Source organism: Pelobates fuscus, chromosome 9, assembly GCF_036172605.1.
Source record: "Pelobates fuscus isolate aPelFus1 chromosome 9, aPelFus1.pri, whole genome shotgun sequence".
NCBI classification, from domain to species: Eukaryota; Metazoa; Chordata; class Amphibia; order Anura; family Pelobatidae; genus Pelobates; species Pelobates fuscus.
Genome location: NC_086325.1, coordinates 132105157 through 132123585, shown reverse-complemented (window position 1 = coordinate 132123585; position 18429 = coordinate 132105157). Strand labels below are relative to the sequence as shown.

Genomic DNA, 18429 nt, shown 5'->3' with positions numbered 1-18429 from the left:
ATCCCAACGTTGCATCCGTGGCCGATTGTGCCACCCTGGTGCTCTTCAGGGACTCTTCAGCTTATACCACGCGGCCAGATAGCGTAGAAATCTCACTCCGGACTTGCGCCATGTCTGCATCGAACATCGCTTTAATGTTAAGAATCAGCTCCTTTATGTCTGCTTTTGTTGCAGGTGCTGCGTCTCCTAGCTCGTGCGGCTGTAGGGCTTTGTTTTTGTTTTGTTTTCCCGGAATTTGCTTTTATCGCTGGAATATGGGTTTTAGCGGGTCTCGTTAACGGAGCTGTTGTATGCTGCGACTTGCTCGTTCAGGCGCTGGCTCCGCCCCCTGCATAATCCTTTTTAACATATCACAAATTCTACCCACACTGGCTGTAGATTTATTTTAGTTTTTTGATTATTTTGTTTCTTCGCTAGTCATTAATCTTATTGCCATATCTCCCGTGTCGTTTCAATCCTGGAATTGAGACAAAAGCTGGATTAGGAGTCACCGTTCCGGATTCCCCACCCATCCTTTCTGCGTTGGCTTCTTATAATTGCTCCGAAAGGGAGGAATACGCTTTGTCACAACAATGATCTTTCACTTGTTTATGCATTTCAGCCAAAAAAGAATATTTGTACCATGTGATCATGATGATGATACCAGCTTTGACGGGAAGTGCTTGCTCCAGATGTTGTATCCAGATGTGAGAGGGGAAGGTTCTGTAAAATTAAACTCCCCACTCCAAGCTATGATGTTTTAAAGATTGTTTTACAAATTGGTCAATGTATAGTCTATTTTGTTAGTTTTATGTGTAGCCTTATGGTAGGATTAGCTGGGTTTGCAGACTGACCTTAAAAAAAAAAAAAAGGATATTATTACAATACAGAGACTCTAACATCAAGCACAAAAAAGACCTCCCACTAATGGTGTCTCATATTTAAATGTCTGGAAGGAACACTAAATGCTGCAAATCCCTTCAGCTTCTCCATGTTTAAAGATGCATGGATATGGGTGTGTGTCAGTGTTAACGGTGTGTCTGTAAAGAAAAAAAATCCTTGCTGCATTGCGTCCGTCTTTTTGTTCAGACATACAGTATAATGTAATATCAGGCTGCTGTTGCTTCTCTCTCCTGCTAATGTGAACAAATGAAGCTGCCAGGATTTTAGCTGCAGTACCTTCTATGGAGGCAGTGATGCAGCTAAGTACTTTCATGATGTGTCCTGCTCCCGATTTGATTGCCAAACCCCAAACATGCGGTTGGGAGGAGATCGTATATAGTAGGCATCTGATTCCTGTTATCTGAATTGAATTACTTTAAGTTTTGTGACTGAGCCCTTTCAGAGGGGCACTGCTCAGAATAGCTGTTACTGAGCTGTTTTATGGTTTAAACCACTTATTTTTCTGATATGTATCTGAACAAAAGATGCTTAAACCATTTATATAGCACCAACATATTACTCAGCACTTTACAATTATAGAAAGGGGATACTTCAGAGATGAAGATGAACCTATGAGGATTTGATGTAGGCGGATACATTATTAGCTGTCTTGCCAAGGGACACTTATTGGTAAGGTGGTCTGCCCAGGATACAAACCCAGTGTGATTACCAATGCTCTAACCAGCCTATTTAACTACCGTATTTCACTTTGTGTTGCTGCACAACTTTGCTTGCCAAAAGTTAATGGTAATCCGTAACACAGGAGTTGAAGAATTTGCTCTGATAGATAAGGTATTTCAGAAGGCACGGAGTATACAAACCCTGTACTGCAAGGTAAAAGATGTCAGTTGTGCATTATGCCCCAGAATGCACGGTTTCACTGTCACAGTGCAGAGCTAAGGACACAAATTCCTGTCTGCCTAAGATTAGTGGGAGTTCCTCTCCTGCCTTAAGTGAGTGACTTACCATCTCTCTCTTGCTGATGAATCCTCTTTATGAATTGATGGGTTTCTTTTGGCACCAGGACATCCACTGTTGAAGCCTGCTTACTGTTTAAGTACCTACAGAGACAGATAATAAATAACTAGAGCTAGTGTAACCCAATCACTCATGCTAGACCATGAAATAACCTTGCAGCTATTCATGGACTTGAAATGATGGCCTTTCCAGGTCACTTAAAGAGGGAGTGATGTCAAAACTTGAGAACGGCCAGTAAAGTGGTTCTATGTTTAACTGCGAAATGGTGTTAAAATCACATATTGAATGTGCCTAATTTAAAGTTATCATAGGAACTAAACCTTATTTATTTTTTTTCTTCTTTTTTTCTCAACCATTGTTTTGTGTGTGTGTGTGTGTGTGTGTGTGTATGTATATATAAATGACTATTGCACCAACTCTTGGGATACAAGGATACAATTGAAGTATGTTCAGAGACAACTGGCACGCTGTCCCTATTAACCCCTTAAGGACACATGACATGTGTGACATGTCATGATTCCCTTTTATTCCAGAAGCTTGGTCCTTAAGGGGTTAATGCAGTATATCACGCGCTACTATATAATGCAGCTTGGTTTTGAATATGAGATTAATACAAGGGACACCAGGCATTGGTTCATATGCTTACTGCAACATTATCTTGCAGTGAGGACTGCTGTCTATAGGGCATGTTCTATGCCAGTCCTACCTCCTTTTACTGACTTACTTTCTTGCTTATATCTGTGGTCAGCCACTTGGGAGAACACTGTGCCCAGCTCTGTAAACAAAATTGTGAATGGAACTGGCAGTTAGAACTTTTTATCTTTTAATGTATTATTGTCTTTATTTTTTTCCCTTTTGGATATTTTGAATGCATTTTTTATATAAAAATAAGGGGTTACTTTGAATCTGCACTGTCTCTTTAATAACACATGCATACAATTCTATCTTCAAACTGCACTTGGAGGGAAAGTGACTGAGTTTCAGGATCCCTTTGAGGTCCAAACTAATTGTAGTTGAGAAAAATAAGAAAAATTGGTAATTAATGTGACTAAATATAGTATGTATTCAGTGGCCTGCAGACTTTACTATCACATTACACATTGAAAAGGAAGCAGTAAGATGTATTTTTAATTTTGAAAACAATCAGAAATAGTAAATTGATACAACCATGGCTTTTGGTGGATGATTTGCCCTGCCTTAGTAGTGCACTAAGGGTTTATCCACTTAGCAGAGAACTGTATTGAGGTGACAAAATTCAGTCTAAAATAGTTGACATGGCTCAATTTTTCTAGGCTCAATTTTGCAACTTGTTTATAATCTGACATTAAATTAAAGACCACAGGGAATAGGTTTTTAATCAGTGCCAAACATGACACACTGCTGTACCACAAAAAAAATGATATCAGGGCTGTTATAAATTGGATCCTTAAATTATGTGTTTGAGTGTGTCAGCATTAAAATTGGAATTCCCATTTTGCAGTTGATTACATTTTATAAGTCAATATACATATCTCGAAGAAAAAAAACAGTAAGTGTGTCTTAAAAAGTTGGGAACCACTGCCCTAAAAAAACATGTGCAATTAACAAAACAATAGTAACTTGTTCCTGTTTGCTTTTATGGTCACCTTTTAAAAAGAAAATATTAAATCCATTTCAGAGCGGTACCCCCATGGTGCCAATATGAAAAACATGAAACGGAAAGAGCAAACGCTATTTCAGGCAGTCTTTAGATGTGTAAATTTTTGTTATGGAACAATCAATTTATACACCCAATACTTGGGATAATTGCATACTCCTCTGGGATGGTTTGAACTAACAAACTGCACAAAACAAAGTGTTTGAATTGTAGTTTTTCCTTTGTGACGTTTCCTTTTTTAATGTCCTATTATTTTGTTTAATGTATGGCATTTCATCTCTTTTCCTCTCACAGCACTTCCATGAAGGACGCAAGGCACAGCAGCACATCGAGACATGCTGGAAGCAGCTGGAAGCAGTAAGTAGGGGAAATGCAGGTTAAAGGTCAATCCCAGGGCCCCAGACCTCTTTATATCATAGTGAAGTAAGGGATGCTTAGTCCCTTTTGAGACAAAGGACAGCCATGTTAACTCTTTACTTGCTTTACTTCTCTTGTAATTTTCTAAGACTTTTTGTCCCAGGGTTGACCAGGGGCCCCCTCTAGCTGTTTTTGGACTAAAACTTCCATCAGTCGCTGCCAACCTATGATAGAGGGTAGCATTTAGGTACCTAGGATTTATCCAGTATAAAGATCAACTTAGTTTTGTAATATCATTGGGTCATGGTTTCAGGATAATAACTTATTGCCTAGCAACCACAATGGGTAGTTTAATTGGTTTGTTTGTTTTTCATTTAAATGGATTCTCCAGGACTAGTTTTTTAACTCATTTTTTATATTTGTAATTTAGAATCTAATCTTTAAACCAGGATTAGTTTTACTACTCATTCTTTTATATTTTTGTGTTATTTAAAATCTGAACTATAAGAACATATAAACTTAAGTGAAAACTGAAATAAAAACAAAACCTAAATTAAAGAAGACGGTGTACTTTTCTTTAATGCAAAATGAATATGTAGAAATGTTATAGGAACCCATTCCTTATGTTATCGATTTGATTAGGGCGCGTCCTATTCAAACTTGTATTTGACTGATTTTCAGTAGGGTTATTTAGAGCACAAGCCTTCTATTAAGATGTGTGTGTTATGTAAAACATACTTCAGTTTCAAAAAAAAATAAAATAAGAAAAATGACTCGGTGTGCTCACTTGGAGTGGGGCATTGTGTTCCCTCTGTTAACCCCGCATTGGACTATAAATTACATTAGCCTTTGTGGCAGTTCTTGGCAGGCGATCTGTTTAATTGAAATGACTGAATTTAGTTCACCCCACATTCTCCAACACATCCCCTTTTCAAAGCACAAATCTGCTTTCAAGTAACAGTTATAAAAAAACGTAAATAATTTCCCCCAGTCTCTGATCTTCCATCCCCGCAGTTTCAGGAAGTGGCTGCTAATACTTGCTAATTTTATTTCTTGTTGTCAAGATGTAGGTCTGTTAAAAAAAAAAAAAAACACAAAACATAAAAGTGGTGTACAATAAATTTGATGCTTTTGTTATAGTCGCAACCTTTTGTTATAGTTTTTACCTATGCCATCAGTCATTAAGGTTGTGTTACTTTCTAATGGCAGATAATTGGCTTTCCATCAATTTTTAACATTTTGTACACCCCAGTCCTTAGCTGACCTATTTAAACTATTTATCTCTATTTAATTTTTTTTCTTCATTTTTTTCAACTGTTTGAGTGAGTGACTTCCTCTAGAACCCGTTTCCTGCACTAGTGACTAATAGCTGTAACCTCTTCCTGAGGTATAGAAGACAGTGTTGTTTGTTTGTACGGCTGCCTTTTATTTCTATGTAACAGTAACCAGAGCAAGCAGCCCCGAGCAGCCTCTTGCTCCACACATCCAAAAGTGTTTTAATATGTGTATTTATTAAAAAACAAACAACAAAAAAACACCACAAATGGTTTTAAGAGATTTATACTACTAGAACTTTGCTTAAAGGACCACTCTAGGCACCCAGACCACTTCAGCTTAATGAAGCCGCTAGAGGCTAGAGGCGCTTGCGTGATTCTCACTGTGAAAATCACAGTGAGAGCACGCAAGCGTCCACAGGAAAGTATTGTAAATGCTTTCCTATGAGACCGGCTGAATGCGCGCGCAGCTCTTGCCGCGCATGCGCATTCAGCCGAAAGGGAGGAACGGAGGCGGAGAGGAGGAGGAGAGCTCCCCGCCCGGCGCTGGAAAAAGAGGTAAGTTTAACCCCTTCCTCACACCAGAGCCGGTCGGGAGGTGGACCCTGAGGGTGGGGGCACCCTCAGGGCACTATAGTGCCAGGAAAACGAGTATGTTTTCCTGGTACTATAGTGGTCCTTTAATTAAAAAGGATTAGGTTAAACTATAAGATTAGAGATTAGATTGAACTATAATAGACTAACTTCTATCACTGTACTGTAAAAGTATAGGAGACAGGTCCTTGTGACTAATGTCTTAATTCACCTGTCTCCTGTAATTTGAAAGTACAGTTTGCCATGTCTGTCTCACTATAAGGATCATGTGGGTGAAATGTTCCTCCTCTTTAGAATTTGTTTTATTCCAATGTCTTTAATGGCATAAATGATTTCAAAATTCTAAAACTCCATGTTTTTTTGCAACCAATAACTACCCAGCATTGGAATTTTCAATTAAATCACTGAGCGAAATATAAGTGTTATCCTTGTAACTTCTGATGAAGGCTAGGGAGATTCATAAGATGTTATTAGAATGTTTTCATGGGAATTCTTCATCGTTGCACGTCTGCAAGGCATAAGCTGTTCTGATGTATATCTTTAAAAAGATACTTAAGGCACCAAAACGACTTTAGCCTAATGAAGCAGATTTGCTGAGTAGATTATGCTCCTGCAATCTCACTGCTCAATTCTCTGCCATTTAGGAGTTAAATACTTTTGTTTCTGTTTATGTTGCTCTTGCCACTCTCACAGCCTGCATGAAAATAAATTCAAATGTTACTTAATTTATAAGTTTTTATCTCCTGCTCTGTTAATTGACTTTACCCACAGGAGGATACATCAGGTTATTTATACTGCAGGCGATAAGACATTCTAAATTAAACAGACTGTGCAATAAAGGAAGTTTTAAACCTTAGACCTCTCTTTGCAGGAAATGTGTAGGAAGACTGTGTAGGTCACATGCATGGGAGGTGTGGCTAGAACTGCATAAACAAAGTGATTTAACTAAATAGCAGATTATTGGTCATTGAAATGGCAGAGTCTCCCTTCAGCCATATACATCATGCACCTTGGGGCAGACAGTGTTTGAAAAGCTCCCTGCACACAATAATGCTTGTGACTGTTTTAGATTTGAGAAGCTTTGAAGTCTCTTCAATGTTTGTCCCAAATAAAATGTAGCTAAGGATGGGGTATGCAAAGCAGAATGCACTTAGCCATGAGTTTATTAGGTGAGTGTATGTTATTCAGAGTGTATAATATGAACTTTGAAGGCAATTGAGAAGTCCTTGTCTAGATGATCCTTTTCATCTAAATGTGGGATTTGATGAGATATTTATAAAAATTCTACCTATTTGTTTGTAATTGTTTTCCTCCCTCTCAAAATGTAGAGTAAACGACGGTTTGAGAGGGATTGCAAAGAGGCAGAGCGAGCGCAGCAATACTTTGAGAGAATGGATGCTGATATTAATGTGACAAAGGCTGATGTTGAAAAGGTAAGTAACACACGGTACTTTAAACTAAGTCTCTATGCTTATTGAAAGCTTTTGTTATGGAGCAAGGAAGTGTGTGGTTTTAAAATAAAAAAATAAAAGGGGGTGATTTAAAATGGAGATGAAAATAAACAAGGATATTTGGATCTTTTTTTACACTTAGTATCTTTTCAGTTTCCCTTGTTTTATTTGAAGTGCAAAGCAGACATTTGTGTTTAGAATAGCCTGCTTCCTGTTCTGACAACAAGTGGGTTGTGGCATAAAACGTGTTAGACATTTATAATCTTGTCTGTATGATGTTTTAACGCACTGAATGGCCGTTTGTGCTCATATGTGTGCTATTTGTACTATTTTCTTTAGCAGAAAATTGTGGTGGGATGCTGCCCTAAAAAGCATACCAGTCCAATTTACAGAGCCAATAATATAGGCTCTTGAAAATGTGAGTAATCCATTTATCGACCTCACCTAAATTGCACAAGTGTTTTACAACCTGCACTATATTATATATTTTTATCTTTCATATTTGTATGCAACATATACGATACGATCAAGATTCTGTGAGGTAATCCCTCAACATCTATAGCGCTCCACTTGAGGTATATATAAATTATATACCAAACTCTCTTTCTATATTAATTGCATGTGGAATAAAGGGTAACCCACATTAGTGTACAGAGTGCCCATACACAATTTTCATCACTAACACATCTGTTGTAACACACATTCTCCCAAAAGGAGATTTTGGTTTTAGATAACAGTATAGGTTTAAAACTTATTACTTCACATACATAGTCAGTCTCTAGGTATTAAAGGAACACTATATAGTCAACAGAACAACTACAGCTTATTGAATTTGTTCTGGTGAGTAGAATCATTACCTTCAGGCTTTTTGCTGTAAGAGAAAATCAGAGAAAATGCAGTGTTTACATTACAGCCTAGTGATAACATCACTGACCACTCCTCAGATAGCTGTTAGAGATCCTTCCTGGGTCATGGCTGCCTAAAATTCCTCCAAACATTCAGTATCTACTCCCTCTGCATGCAGACACCGAGCTGGCTCTGCCCCTGATCTGCCTCTTTGGCAGTCTTAGCCAATCCTATGGGGAAGCACTGTGATTGGATCAGGCTACCATTTCTGATGATGTCAGCAGACTGCTTGTTTTTCTGAGGCAAACTGCATGCAGAGTTACATCTTCAGGCTTGAACACAGTAAGATTTTGCTATATTTATGGAGGCATGAGGGGTTTTAACACTATAGGTTCAGGAATACATGTCTGTGTTCCTGACCCTATAGTGATCCTTTAATTTCCATATATACATGATGTTTTCACAAAATAATAGAGCAAAACATTTTTTCTTAAAGAAACACTATTGGGTCAGGAACACAGAACATGTATTCCTGACCCTATAGTGTTAAAATCACTATCTAGCCCCCATGGTCCCCCCTTGCCCTCTTAAATATAGTACCTTTATTCCAGTCTGCTGGTTTTGGCTCTGCCCCTGATCTGCCTCCTTGGCATCAGAAGTGACAATCTCAGCCATTAACAATGAATTCCCATAGGAAAATGCAGGAATGCCACCATGGCAAATAAGCATCTCCTCATAGAGATACATTGAATCAATGCTCCTTTGTAAAGAATGTTCAGTGTCTTCATGCAGAGAAGAAGGTGGAGACACTGAATGTTGGCCAGTGCCCTAGGATGCACCTCTAGTAGCCATCATAGGAATGGCCTTTGAAGGTGTCCCCAGGCTGTAATGTAAACACTGCCTTTTCTCTAAAAATACAGTGTTTACTGCAAAAAGCCTGAAGGGACTGATTATATTTACCAGAACAAATACATTAAGATATAGCTGTTTTGGTGATTATGTTGTCCATTTAATTTGTATGTCTGTTTTTGGTAGCACTATAAGAATGTTCATTGGCTTCCCCAGTTATTTCACATGATTGATGGGTGAGATAAAGCAACACTTGTGGTATATGGGATTATCCACTAAACCAAGAATTATGGAGACTCTACAAGAGAATTAAAATTTTCGAGCCAAATAACTAATTTAGACATCATGTTTAATAAAGGTTAGGAGCACAAATACACGTAGCACAACCTTCTGTATGACGCACACAACCTTTTTTTTTTTCCCTCTCCCAACATTTGAAAACGCCAAAGGGCTGGTATCACTTTAAGGGTTTAGCCGAAGGTATGGCTAGGGGTGGGGCTAATCAAGGCATTTTAGATTATGCGAAGAGTTACTCCAACCCTTTGCAGGTTTTTTTTTTATGAATAATACACTATTGATCAATATTCTTTAGGTCCTCCTCTCTTCACCCCCATAAACGCTAACATATGGCTATTAGGTAACTAAAAACGTAACTGAAGTTCTTGGCGCTGCCTTCAACTCCCTGTCTGATGTGATCTATTGCAAGGTCAAATCAAAAAATTCTCATAAGACGTCTTTGATCACAGTTTATCTCTCTTAGAACGTATGCAGGTTATCTGAGACAGGGAAGGGAAAATGTAAAAAATAAATAATGGAGGGCTTAACTAAACAAGGGAGGGAGAATGTAAATACGTCTTTTGCCAGCGTGCAGTGGGCTCTGACGACAGATTTTTTTTTTTTGCTTGCAGAGAATTTACATTTGGCCAAAGACACATGTGCCAGGGGTATAAATATCCCCTGGCACATAATTGCAAATTTCTCAGTATGTAGCATTTCAAGCAGGAACGTTGCACATACAAACTCCTACCACCGAGATCTTCTCTAAAAGCAGAAGTAGTCATGGTGGTTGGAGTAAGATTTTAAAGTGGACCTGTAATGAAAAATTTTACTTACCTGAAATTGCTCCCATATACATTGAATACACCATATATCACACAGATACATGGTGTAATCAATGTAAAATATATTGATTTACTCATCTTTTCTCCGTTCCATCTCCTCTTTAGAGTAGGCTGTGCACCGCTCTGCCTAGTCTCTTCTTTGACTTGCCCTGCTTGGGATGCACCCCCAAGCAGGGCAAATCTCCTCAATGACATTGGCAGACTGGAAGCGTTGCCAGCATGCTAGAAGTGCCTACTAGGGAGTTTCCATAGTGCAAACAGCACAAGCACTGTGGTTGCTATAGGTGGAGAGCAGAGGGATCTCCTGTGTGAGGTCTTTTTTGCTCTCCCTTGTTAGTCAATGCCTCCCATTATGCTAGCATAATGTATAGATAGAATCTTGTGCTCAATTTAATGAGCATATGTTGTTTGGGGCATGACATGTTCCCATTATTATTTTATTATTACTTATAAATCACCAGCAAATTCCCTAGCACTGTGCATTGTATTAACATAACTACCAAGTGCAAAGACAATCCCTTTTTTGGACCCAAATCCCTCACTCAGTCTTTTCTATCCTAATGTCCCTCTTTTCTTGGCGCTCCATATTGTAGTGTACCTGAGTGTATAACAACAATAATCCTCAGAGTAATGTGTATTTCAACTACAAATTGTAGTTCTTCTTAAAGTATCCCTCTTTGTCTATTTGAGATGTTGGGAAGTATCCTTTAATGACTAATTTATAACCCTATCATAAACAGGAAATGTATTTTACAAGATTTATAATTTCTGTTCTAAAGATTGTTATACAAATGTATCTAGTCTTAAATTTTCAACTCTTACACCTCTAGTCAGGCTTTAAAAGTTACTCGCTACTGCAAGCCTAGAGAGTCGATGGCCTACTCACCAGGGGTACATTTTCACGCTAGTGAAGAGTGGAAGTTTTGAGCCCTGTATTTTTAGTTTAAATACACATTACTGTGTTTTTATTGCTGTGAAGTTCTGTTGTTAATGCACCAAAAAGTTAGAGTTCCGAGGAAAGAGGGATATTAGAAGAGAAAAGATGGGAACAGTGGAGATAGTAAATCTCTTTGAAAGTAGCTGGGGCCCTGTTCATTTTCTAGTATTCATGGAAAGCTCTTCACATATTGTGAATCCCTTGAATGGCAGGAGGGACACCAGTGAGCTCCTTCTGGCATAAACATGGTTTAAATCACTTTCTGACAGACTCCAACAGGGTCCTCCTGTCTTGAAAGGGGTTAAGAACATTTAGTTGGCTGCATAGCAAGAGCTAGCATCTTACAACCATTTTCTGTTATCGTCAAAAAAGGTTTAATACAAGGTTATCAAAACAACTGCCATGGATACTAAATCTTAACAAACAGGCCTGTGTAAGTGTGTGTGTGTGTGTGTGCGCGAGATAATGGCCTGTCATTGTCTTCCAAATAATACTGCCCAGTCAGATTTGGATTTGGGTCCACCATGTGACAAGCCCCATCCTCAATAAGACTTTAAATTCCAACAGAGACCCTGTTCAGACTGATCTCTAACACTGAGTTGTTTGTTAAAGAAAAAGCATCATATTGATATTGTTAGTCCTCATGTGACACTGTAACCAATCTGTCTTGGAAGAATGCCTCCCACTTCATATGAAATCTGAAATGTTATTTAATTTCTCACTTTTTAGTTTTCTGAAGCCTCTAAAATGAACCTTATCTACTTTAGTCTATAATTATCTGAGCTGTCTGTTAAAGAGGATCTGTCAAGGATAAGAACTTTTTTGATTTCAGGACAAAAAAAAAGTAATGCCTTGTGATAAGTATTTTTAAGTTTATAGAACTTAGATTTATATATTTTTTTAATAATCCTACTGTATGGTATCACAGGTGCCTACTGAGAAGGCACATGCAGGCCATTTCATGCAAATTCCCTTTTCACCTGGTAAAGTTATTTATATATATATATATATACACACACACACACACACACACACACACACACACACACACACACACACACACACACACACACACACACACACACACACACACACACACACACACACACACACACACACACACACACACACACACACACACACACACACACACACACGGAAGAGAGACTGAGGGGGGGGAGAGAGCGACACAGGGAAAGGGGGGGGAGAAAGAGACAGGGGGAGGGGGAAGAAAGACTGGGAAGGAGAGGGGAGACATGGACATAAAGGAGCAGTGAGGGACAGAAAGAAACATACAGATGGACTGGGGGCGACAAAGAGGCACACAGAGGGTCTGGTGGAGCAGAGACACACAGACTGACTTCGGAAGGGGAGAAAGAGACATACAGAGGGCTGGAGAACAGGGACAGGGATTAAGTAAAAGATACACAAAGGGAGTCACAAGGGGGAAGAAAAACAAAAGGCGGCAAGAAATTCAAAAAGGGGCATTTTCACCTGTCTGTTGCTCTCTATGTACCTCAGTCAGTTCTTCAGTACAGAACTCTATGCTAAAGAGCTAATTGACAGGTGAGAGAAAGAGCTCTTATTAAATATTTTCCTTCCAATATATACATTTTGCTAGCATTTTGCTAGCAATGTACAGATAGACATGGTAATTGATGTAATTCTGACAGTTATATGTATATGTTTGTGTGTGTGTGTGTGTGTGTGTGTGTGTGTGTGTATATATATATATATATATATGTGTATGTATGTATGTATGCATGTATATATGTATGTATATAGTAGGGATCGACCGTTTATCGGTTTCCCCGATATTATCGGCCAATATTTGGTATTTTCAGCAATATCGGTATCGCCCAGTAAAGATACCGATATTGCCGATAATACATACCAGGACCGCCGGGCCCAATACAAGCCCGGCGGTCCGGGGGGGGGGGTACTTACCTTAATTTTAGCTCCCTGTAAATCTCGCGAGTCCCACAGTCGTCGGAGCGTTGCCACGGGCACACAGACCGCGAGATATACACAGGGGAACTGAACGGAGCTGCTGGGACGGTAAGTAACAGCTTGCTGCGGGCCCCCACTGCTTAGTACATGCCACTGGACCACCACTACACACTACACATACTCTGGATTATATACACACACTACACAAACACACACTCTGCATTCATTATATACACACACTACACAAACACACTGCATTCACTTTACGCACACTACACAAACACACTGCATTCACTATACACACACTGCATTCAATATTCACATACTACACACACTGCATTCAACATACACACACTACACACACTACACACACTGCATTCACTTTATGCACACTACACACACACACTTTATTCACTTTACACACTGCATTCACTTTATGCACACTACACACACACTGCATTCACTTTACTCACACTACACAAACACTCTGCATTCATTATATATACACACACTACACAAACACTCACTGCTTTCACTATACACACTACACAAACACTCTGCATTCACTATATATACACACTACACAAACACTCACTGCTTTCACTATACACACTACACAAACACTCTGCATTCACTATATATACACACTACACAAACACTCACTGCTTTCACTATACACACTACACAAACACCCTGCATTCATTATATACACACTCCAGCCACTACACAAACACACACCGCTCCCCTGTCTAAACACACTGCATCCACTACGTATGCCATGTATATTTTATGCATTTACCTTTAGAAATAGTTTAATTTTTCTATAAATGTACAGAATATCCGCAAATTATCGGCTATCGGCCTGAAAGTTCACAGATTATCGGTATCGGCTCTAAAAAAATCAATATCGGTCGATCCCTAGTATATAGACATGTATATTAATGCGTGTATTGGTTTTATATTTATATATATATATATATATATATATATATATATATATATATATATATATATATATATATATATATATATATATATATATACCTATAATATTTACACATCTATTAACACATCTATTAATCTACATTTATATATGCATAATACACTGAGAAATGTCATTAATATAGAACATATATGTAATAAGCAAGTATTGTCCCAGTCTTGGTGCTAGGTGCATACTCCAGTACAATAACATATTTAAAGTGAAGAGCGCACTCATCTTCAAAATAAAAAAAGATAAGGTCATTTTTTACAGCTGTGCACCACATACATTCACTATTTCAGTCCCATTACCAAACTTTCCTTAATATGGCAAGATAGTTGGACTGAAATATTGATTATATGCAAAGGCACCTCTGCTTAAAATAAATCTACACGTTTGTTTTTCGAAGCCTATGAATGCTTTGTTTCATGTTGGAGTAATCATTTTTAATTTTAAGTTGTCTTTTCCAACTCTATATCTGCACACTATGTTGGCGCGACACATTTTTGGTCTGGTAAAGAATTTTTTTCCAGTGCTGCTTTTACTTCCCAGTCCGGCCCTCATTACATACGCCTTCCACATGCATACATTTTAAAATAAATTGTGCCTACAGGTGGATCTCTGACTTTGCACCACAGCCAATACAGACCAAGCACTGGTTTCTGTGATTATTCCACTTGAGAGTAGATCTTGCTCTTTGATAGAGGAACATAGTGACAGATGTCACTGCACTTAGATGCCAATGTGCAGGCATTGAACCCAGTGTGTTGACATGAACGGGGAGTTTTGCCCTGCTTGGAAAAGTGTTCTCCTATATTTGTGGGAGAGAGTATACGTTTTAGATGTTCCAGCTGCTGCCCACGTTTTATTTTTTTATTAGATAAATATGTCCCAGCCCTGTTCTGCCAGAAATGCTAGTAAGAAAGTGACAGTCTGTTAGCACCATTACCATTTTATCATCGTGGTACATGGGATGTCCCTTCAAAGTAAACCTAACTTGAGAGGATCACTTTATGTCGTTTTGTTCAGTGTTATAAAGATAACTAAGGGATCATAGAGGACACACCTGCTGAAACTTTTTTTTAATGTAATGGCTGCATTATATGTTTGTGTATAAAACATATCACACTACAGGAACTTTTGGGTTACATTAAGTTTGAGATTATAGTATCTACAAAGTAGATCTAAAGACCAAGCAGTGCATTGAAAGTGTAGCTGTTTAAGACAGTTTTACAGCTATTTCCCCTTTCTTCTGCCTAACTAGTATTTTGTATCAGAGATAACCTTTGCCATTTCATATCACATGCTATTCATACAGTGTAATGCGATCTCTTGCTAACAGTGGTGTCTATTTATAGTGGTGCTGTCACCAACCCTATGCTGAAATATTTATTTTGTTAATATAATAAAATAGGGACACTTAAAGGACCACTCTAGTGCCAGGAAAGCATACTCGTTTTCCTGGCACTAGAGTGCCCTGAGGGTGCCCCCACCCTCAGGGACCCACTCCCGCCCGGCTCTGGAAAGGGGAAAGGGGTAAAAACTTACCTTTTTCCAGCGCTGGGCGGGGAGCTCTCCTCCTCCTCTCCGCCTCCGTTCCTCCCCGTCGGCTGAATGCGCACGCGCGGCAAGAGCTGCGCGCGCATTCAGCCGGTCACATAGGAAAGCATTCATAATGCTTTCCTATGGACGCTTGCGTGCTCTCACTGTGATTTTCACAGTGAGAATCACGCAAGCGCCTCTAGCGGCTGTCAGTGAGAAAGCCACTAGAGAATTAGGGAGAAGGCTTAACTAATTGATAAACATAGCAGTTTCTCTGAAACTGCTATGTTTATAAAACAATTAGTTAACCCTAGCTGGACCTGGCACCCAGACCACTTCATTAAGCTGAAGTGGTCTGGGTGCCTAGAGTGGTCCTTTAAAGGCTATTTTGTAGATGCGTCCCTTGAATGTCCCCCTTATGATCTTTGCATCACTATTTCCGTGACCTATTTTATAAATGCCAATAAAATAAGTTTCACTTGTTAGTCTGCATAACTATTTTAAATATATATCATTTAAAGTTTGAGGCCTTTTTTATTTGAAAGTGAAATAAAATATTTACTTTCACAAAAGGCTGAGTATTTTTAGCATAGCAGGGAAAACTTAGATTTTAGGGGCTCTGTGTGGAACGGTTTGTTGAGGCGCAATTTGCCAACTACGAAAAATATGTATCCACAATTGTATTTATTTAGGAACAATAATTAAAGTGATGCAGGATTCTGGCTAATTAGTATTATTCTTGTGTGTCTTTCTCTTCCAGATTCCAGTGGAGTCTGGGGTCCCAACATAGATAGCGTTACCTGTGGGCTAATTGTAATGTCACCAAACGGGTAGAAATGTCTGAGTATCTATCACCCTGTTTACCATGTGAGATTATTTTAAAGCACATGTGATAAACATAACATTTTGCCAGTGTCAGTACTATATTGCCCTCTTCTCCCTTCTCAATAGCTGCCCGAATCACTTACATCACAGGGGAATCTTTTGTTCTCAACTAGAGAGAGCCCTTAAGAGGATTGCAAAATGCTATTGTTTCTACTGTAGTCATGAAGCTCTTTTGAGGAAGTGGTTAGCTGCACGTGCTTCTGCAAGATAAAACATTATGAAGACTGAGACTTTGATTGTTAACACGCAGAATGTGTCTTCTACATAAGACTGTGTTTGTATTGTGTTGTGCCTGAGGGGATGTCTCAGCCCTATTTTTATATTGTCTATCCTCAGAACAATGCTTAATTTTAATAAAACTTGCCCGACTTACTAATAGATGTCTAGCTCAGTAACAGAAACGGTTCCGTATTGCCCACATAAACCAGGTTTGAGATTACTACATGCTTTCATAGCTACTGCGATACTGTGTTCTCAGAATGTCAATGCTCCTTTTGATACAGCTCCATCTGCTGGTTTGCAGTATGTTAAATCCAGTCCAGGAAAGGTCAACCAGAATGCTTTGTCCAGTGAATCATGCAAACAGTGAAAACTGTACATTGTTGTTATTATTATTATTATTGGTATTTATATATCGCCAGCTTATTCCGCAGCGCTTTACAATAAAAATTTACCAAATGAGACAATAACAAAATGTAATAGGAACAATAGGTAGTTGAGGATCCTGCTCAAACGAGCTTACAGTCTACATGAAAAACAAATGTTTTCTATGTCACAGAGCCTTTGTCATCCACTGCTTGTACAGAAAACTATGCCTTAGGGCAGGGGTAGCCAGATGTTTTGGGCTACATATCCCATGATGCTTTCCCAGTATTATGTATGTAAGAGCATTATGGGAGATGTAGTCCACAACATCAGAATTGACGACGGTTGCCTACCCCTGCCTTAGGGCATTGTTGACTAACTGGAGAGCCAAAGTCCAGATGTCCCCTTTTTATTATTTATTATTTATGTATTTATTTTACATTTCTCCTCTTGCCTGAAAAACCCTTATATGTTATGCTGTGTAACATCAATGTAATAGAATTAAAAAAACAAAAAAAACAAGGCATATCTGACAAATGTCAAACACTCCCATTCCTGTGTAACTGTAAGACAGAAAGTTTTATCTCGAAAACAATGGCCCATTTTTACTATTCTGGGTACTGTCATTATAAATGTATGTATCCTGTTCCCCACTGTAACAATCCTATTTATATCCATTTGAGTAGCGATTAAATTGTATCAATGTTACAAGATATGTGTTTGTTTGAAACAGTCATGTATGTAAAGAATTCTATAGATTGAAACAGTTTCCCCAACATTGAAAGCACTTGGAATAGCTCTTTCTGGTCAGATTACAGCAAGGATTTGGATGTTTCATATATACTAGTTGCTGACCGGTTCTAAAATCAAGTGCAAAGATGACCAGGTAGACTCCGTAGTAAGATAATAATGGTTCATACTTCAGAGCCCAGTTGTTTAGAGCAGGGTAGCATCAAATAACTTAACATTTCTAAATTATTATTATTTTATTATTTATATAGCACCAGCAAATTATGTAGTGCTGTACAATGGGTGGACTTACAGACACGTAATTGTAACCAGACACATGGGCACACAGGAACAGAGGGGATAAGGGCTCTGCTCAATGAGCTTACATGCTAGAGAGAATGGGGTATAGTGACACAAAAGGTGTGAAATAGGTTGCTAGAAAAGTATTCACTGAGAACTTAGGTTATTTTTGACAGTTGCAGGAGATGAGTCATGGTGGGCGGGGAGGGGAGCGGGAGGGAATGAAAACCTGCTGACAGTTTAGATGATATGCTTTCCTGAAGAATTGTATTTTCAAAGATTTTTTGAAGGAGTGGAGACTGGGTGAAAGTCTAACGGAGAAGGGAAGGGAGTTCCACAGAAAAGGTGTAGCCCTGGAGAAGTCTTGGAGGCGAGCATCAGATGTGGGAGTACGGACAGAGGATAGGCGTTTGTCTTCAGCAGAGCGCAGGGGCCTCAACGGGACATACTTGTGTATTAGGAAGGATAGGTAGGCTGGAGCAGCATTATGTA

At 38.8% G+C, this 18429-nt stretch overlaps 1 protein-coding gene across 16 annotated transcripts in view; it reads left to right on the top strand.

The window, feature by feature from the left end:
- FNBP1 (formin binding protein 1) overlaps nucleotides 1-18429 on the top strand; it is a 191824-nt gene that overhangs the window by 97734 nt on the left and 75661 nt on the right. For all 16 annotated transcript variants that reach the window (XM_063432408.1, XM_063432406.1, XM_063432419.1 and 13 more), the window contains exons 5-6: nucleotides 3830-3892; nucleotides 7089-7193. In XM_063432408.1, coding sequence (XP_063288478.1) covers nucleotides 3830-3892; nucleotides 7089-7193 — 168 coding nt within the window. The remainder of the gene's footprint in view (nucleotides 1-3829; nucleotides 3893-7088; nucleotides 7194-18429) is intronic.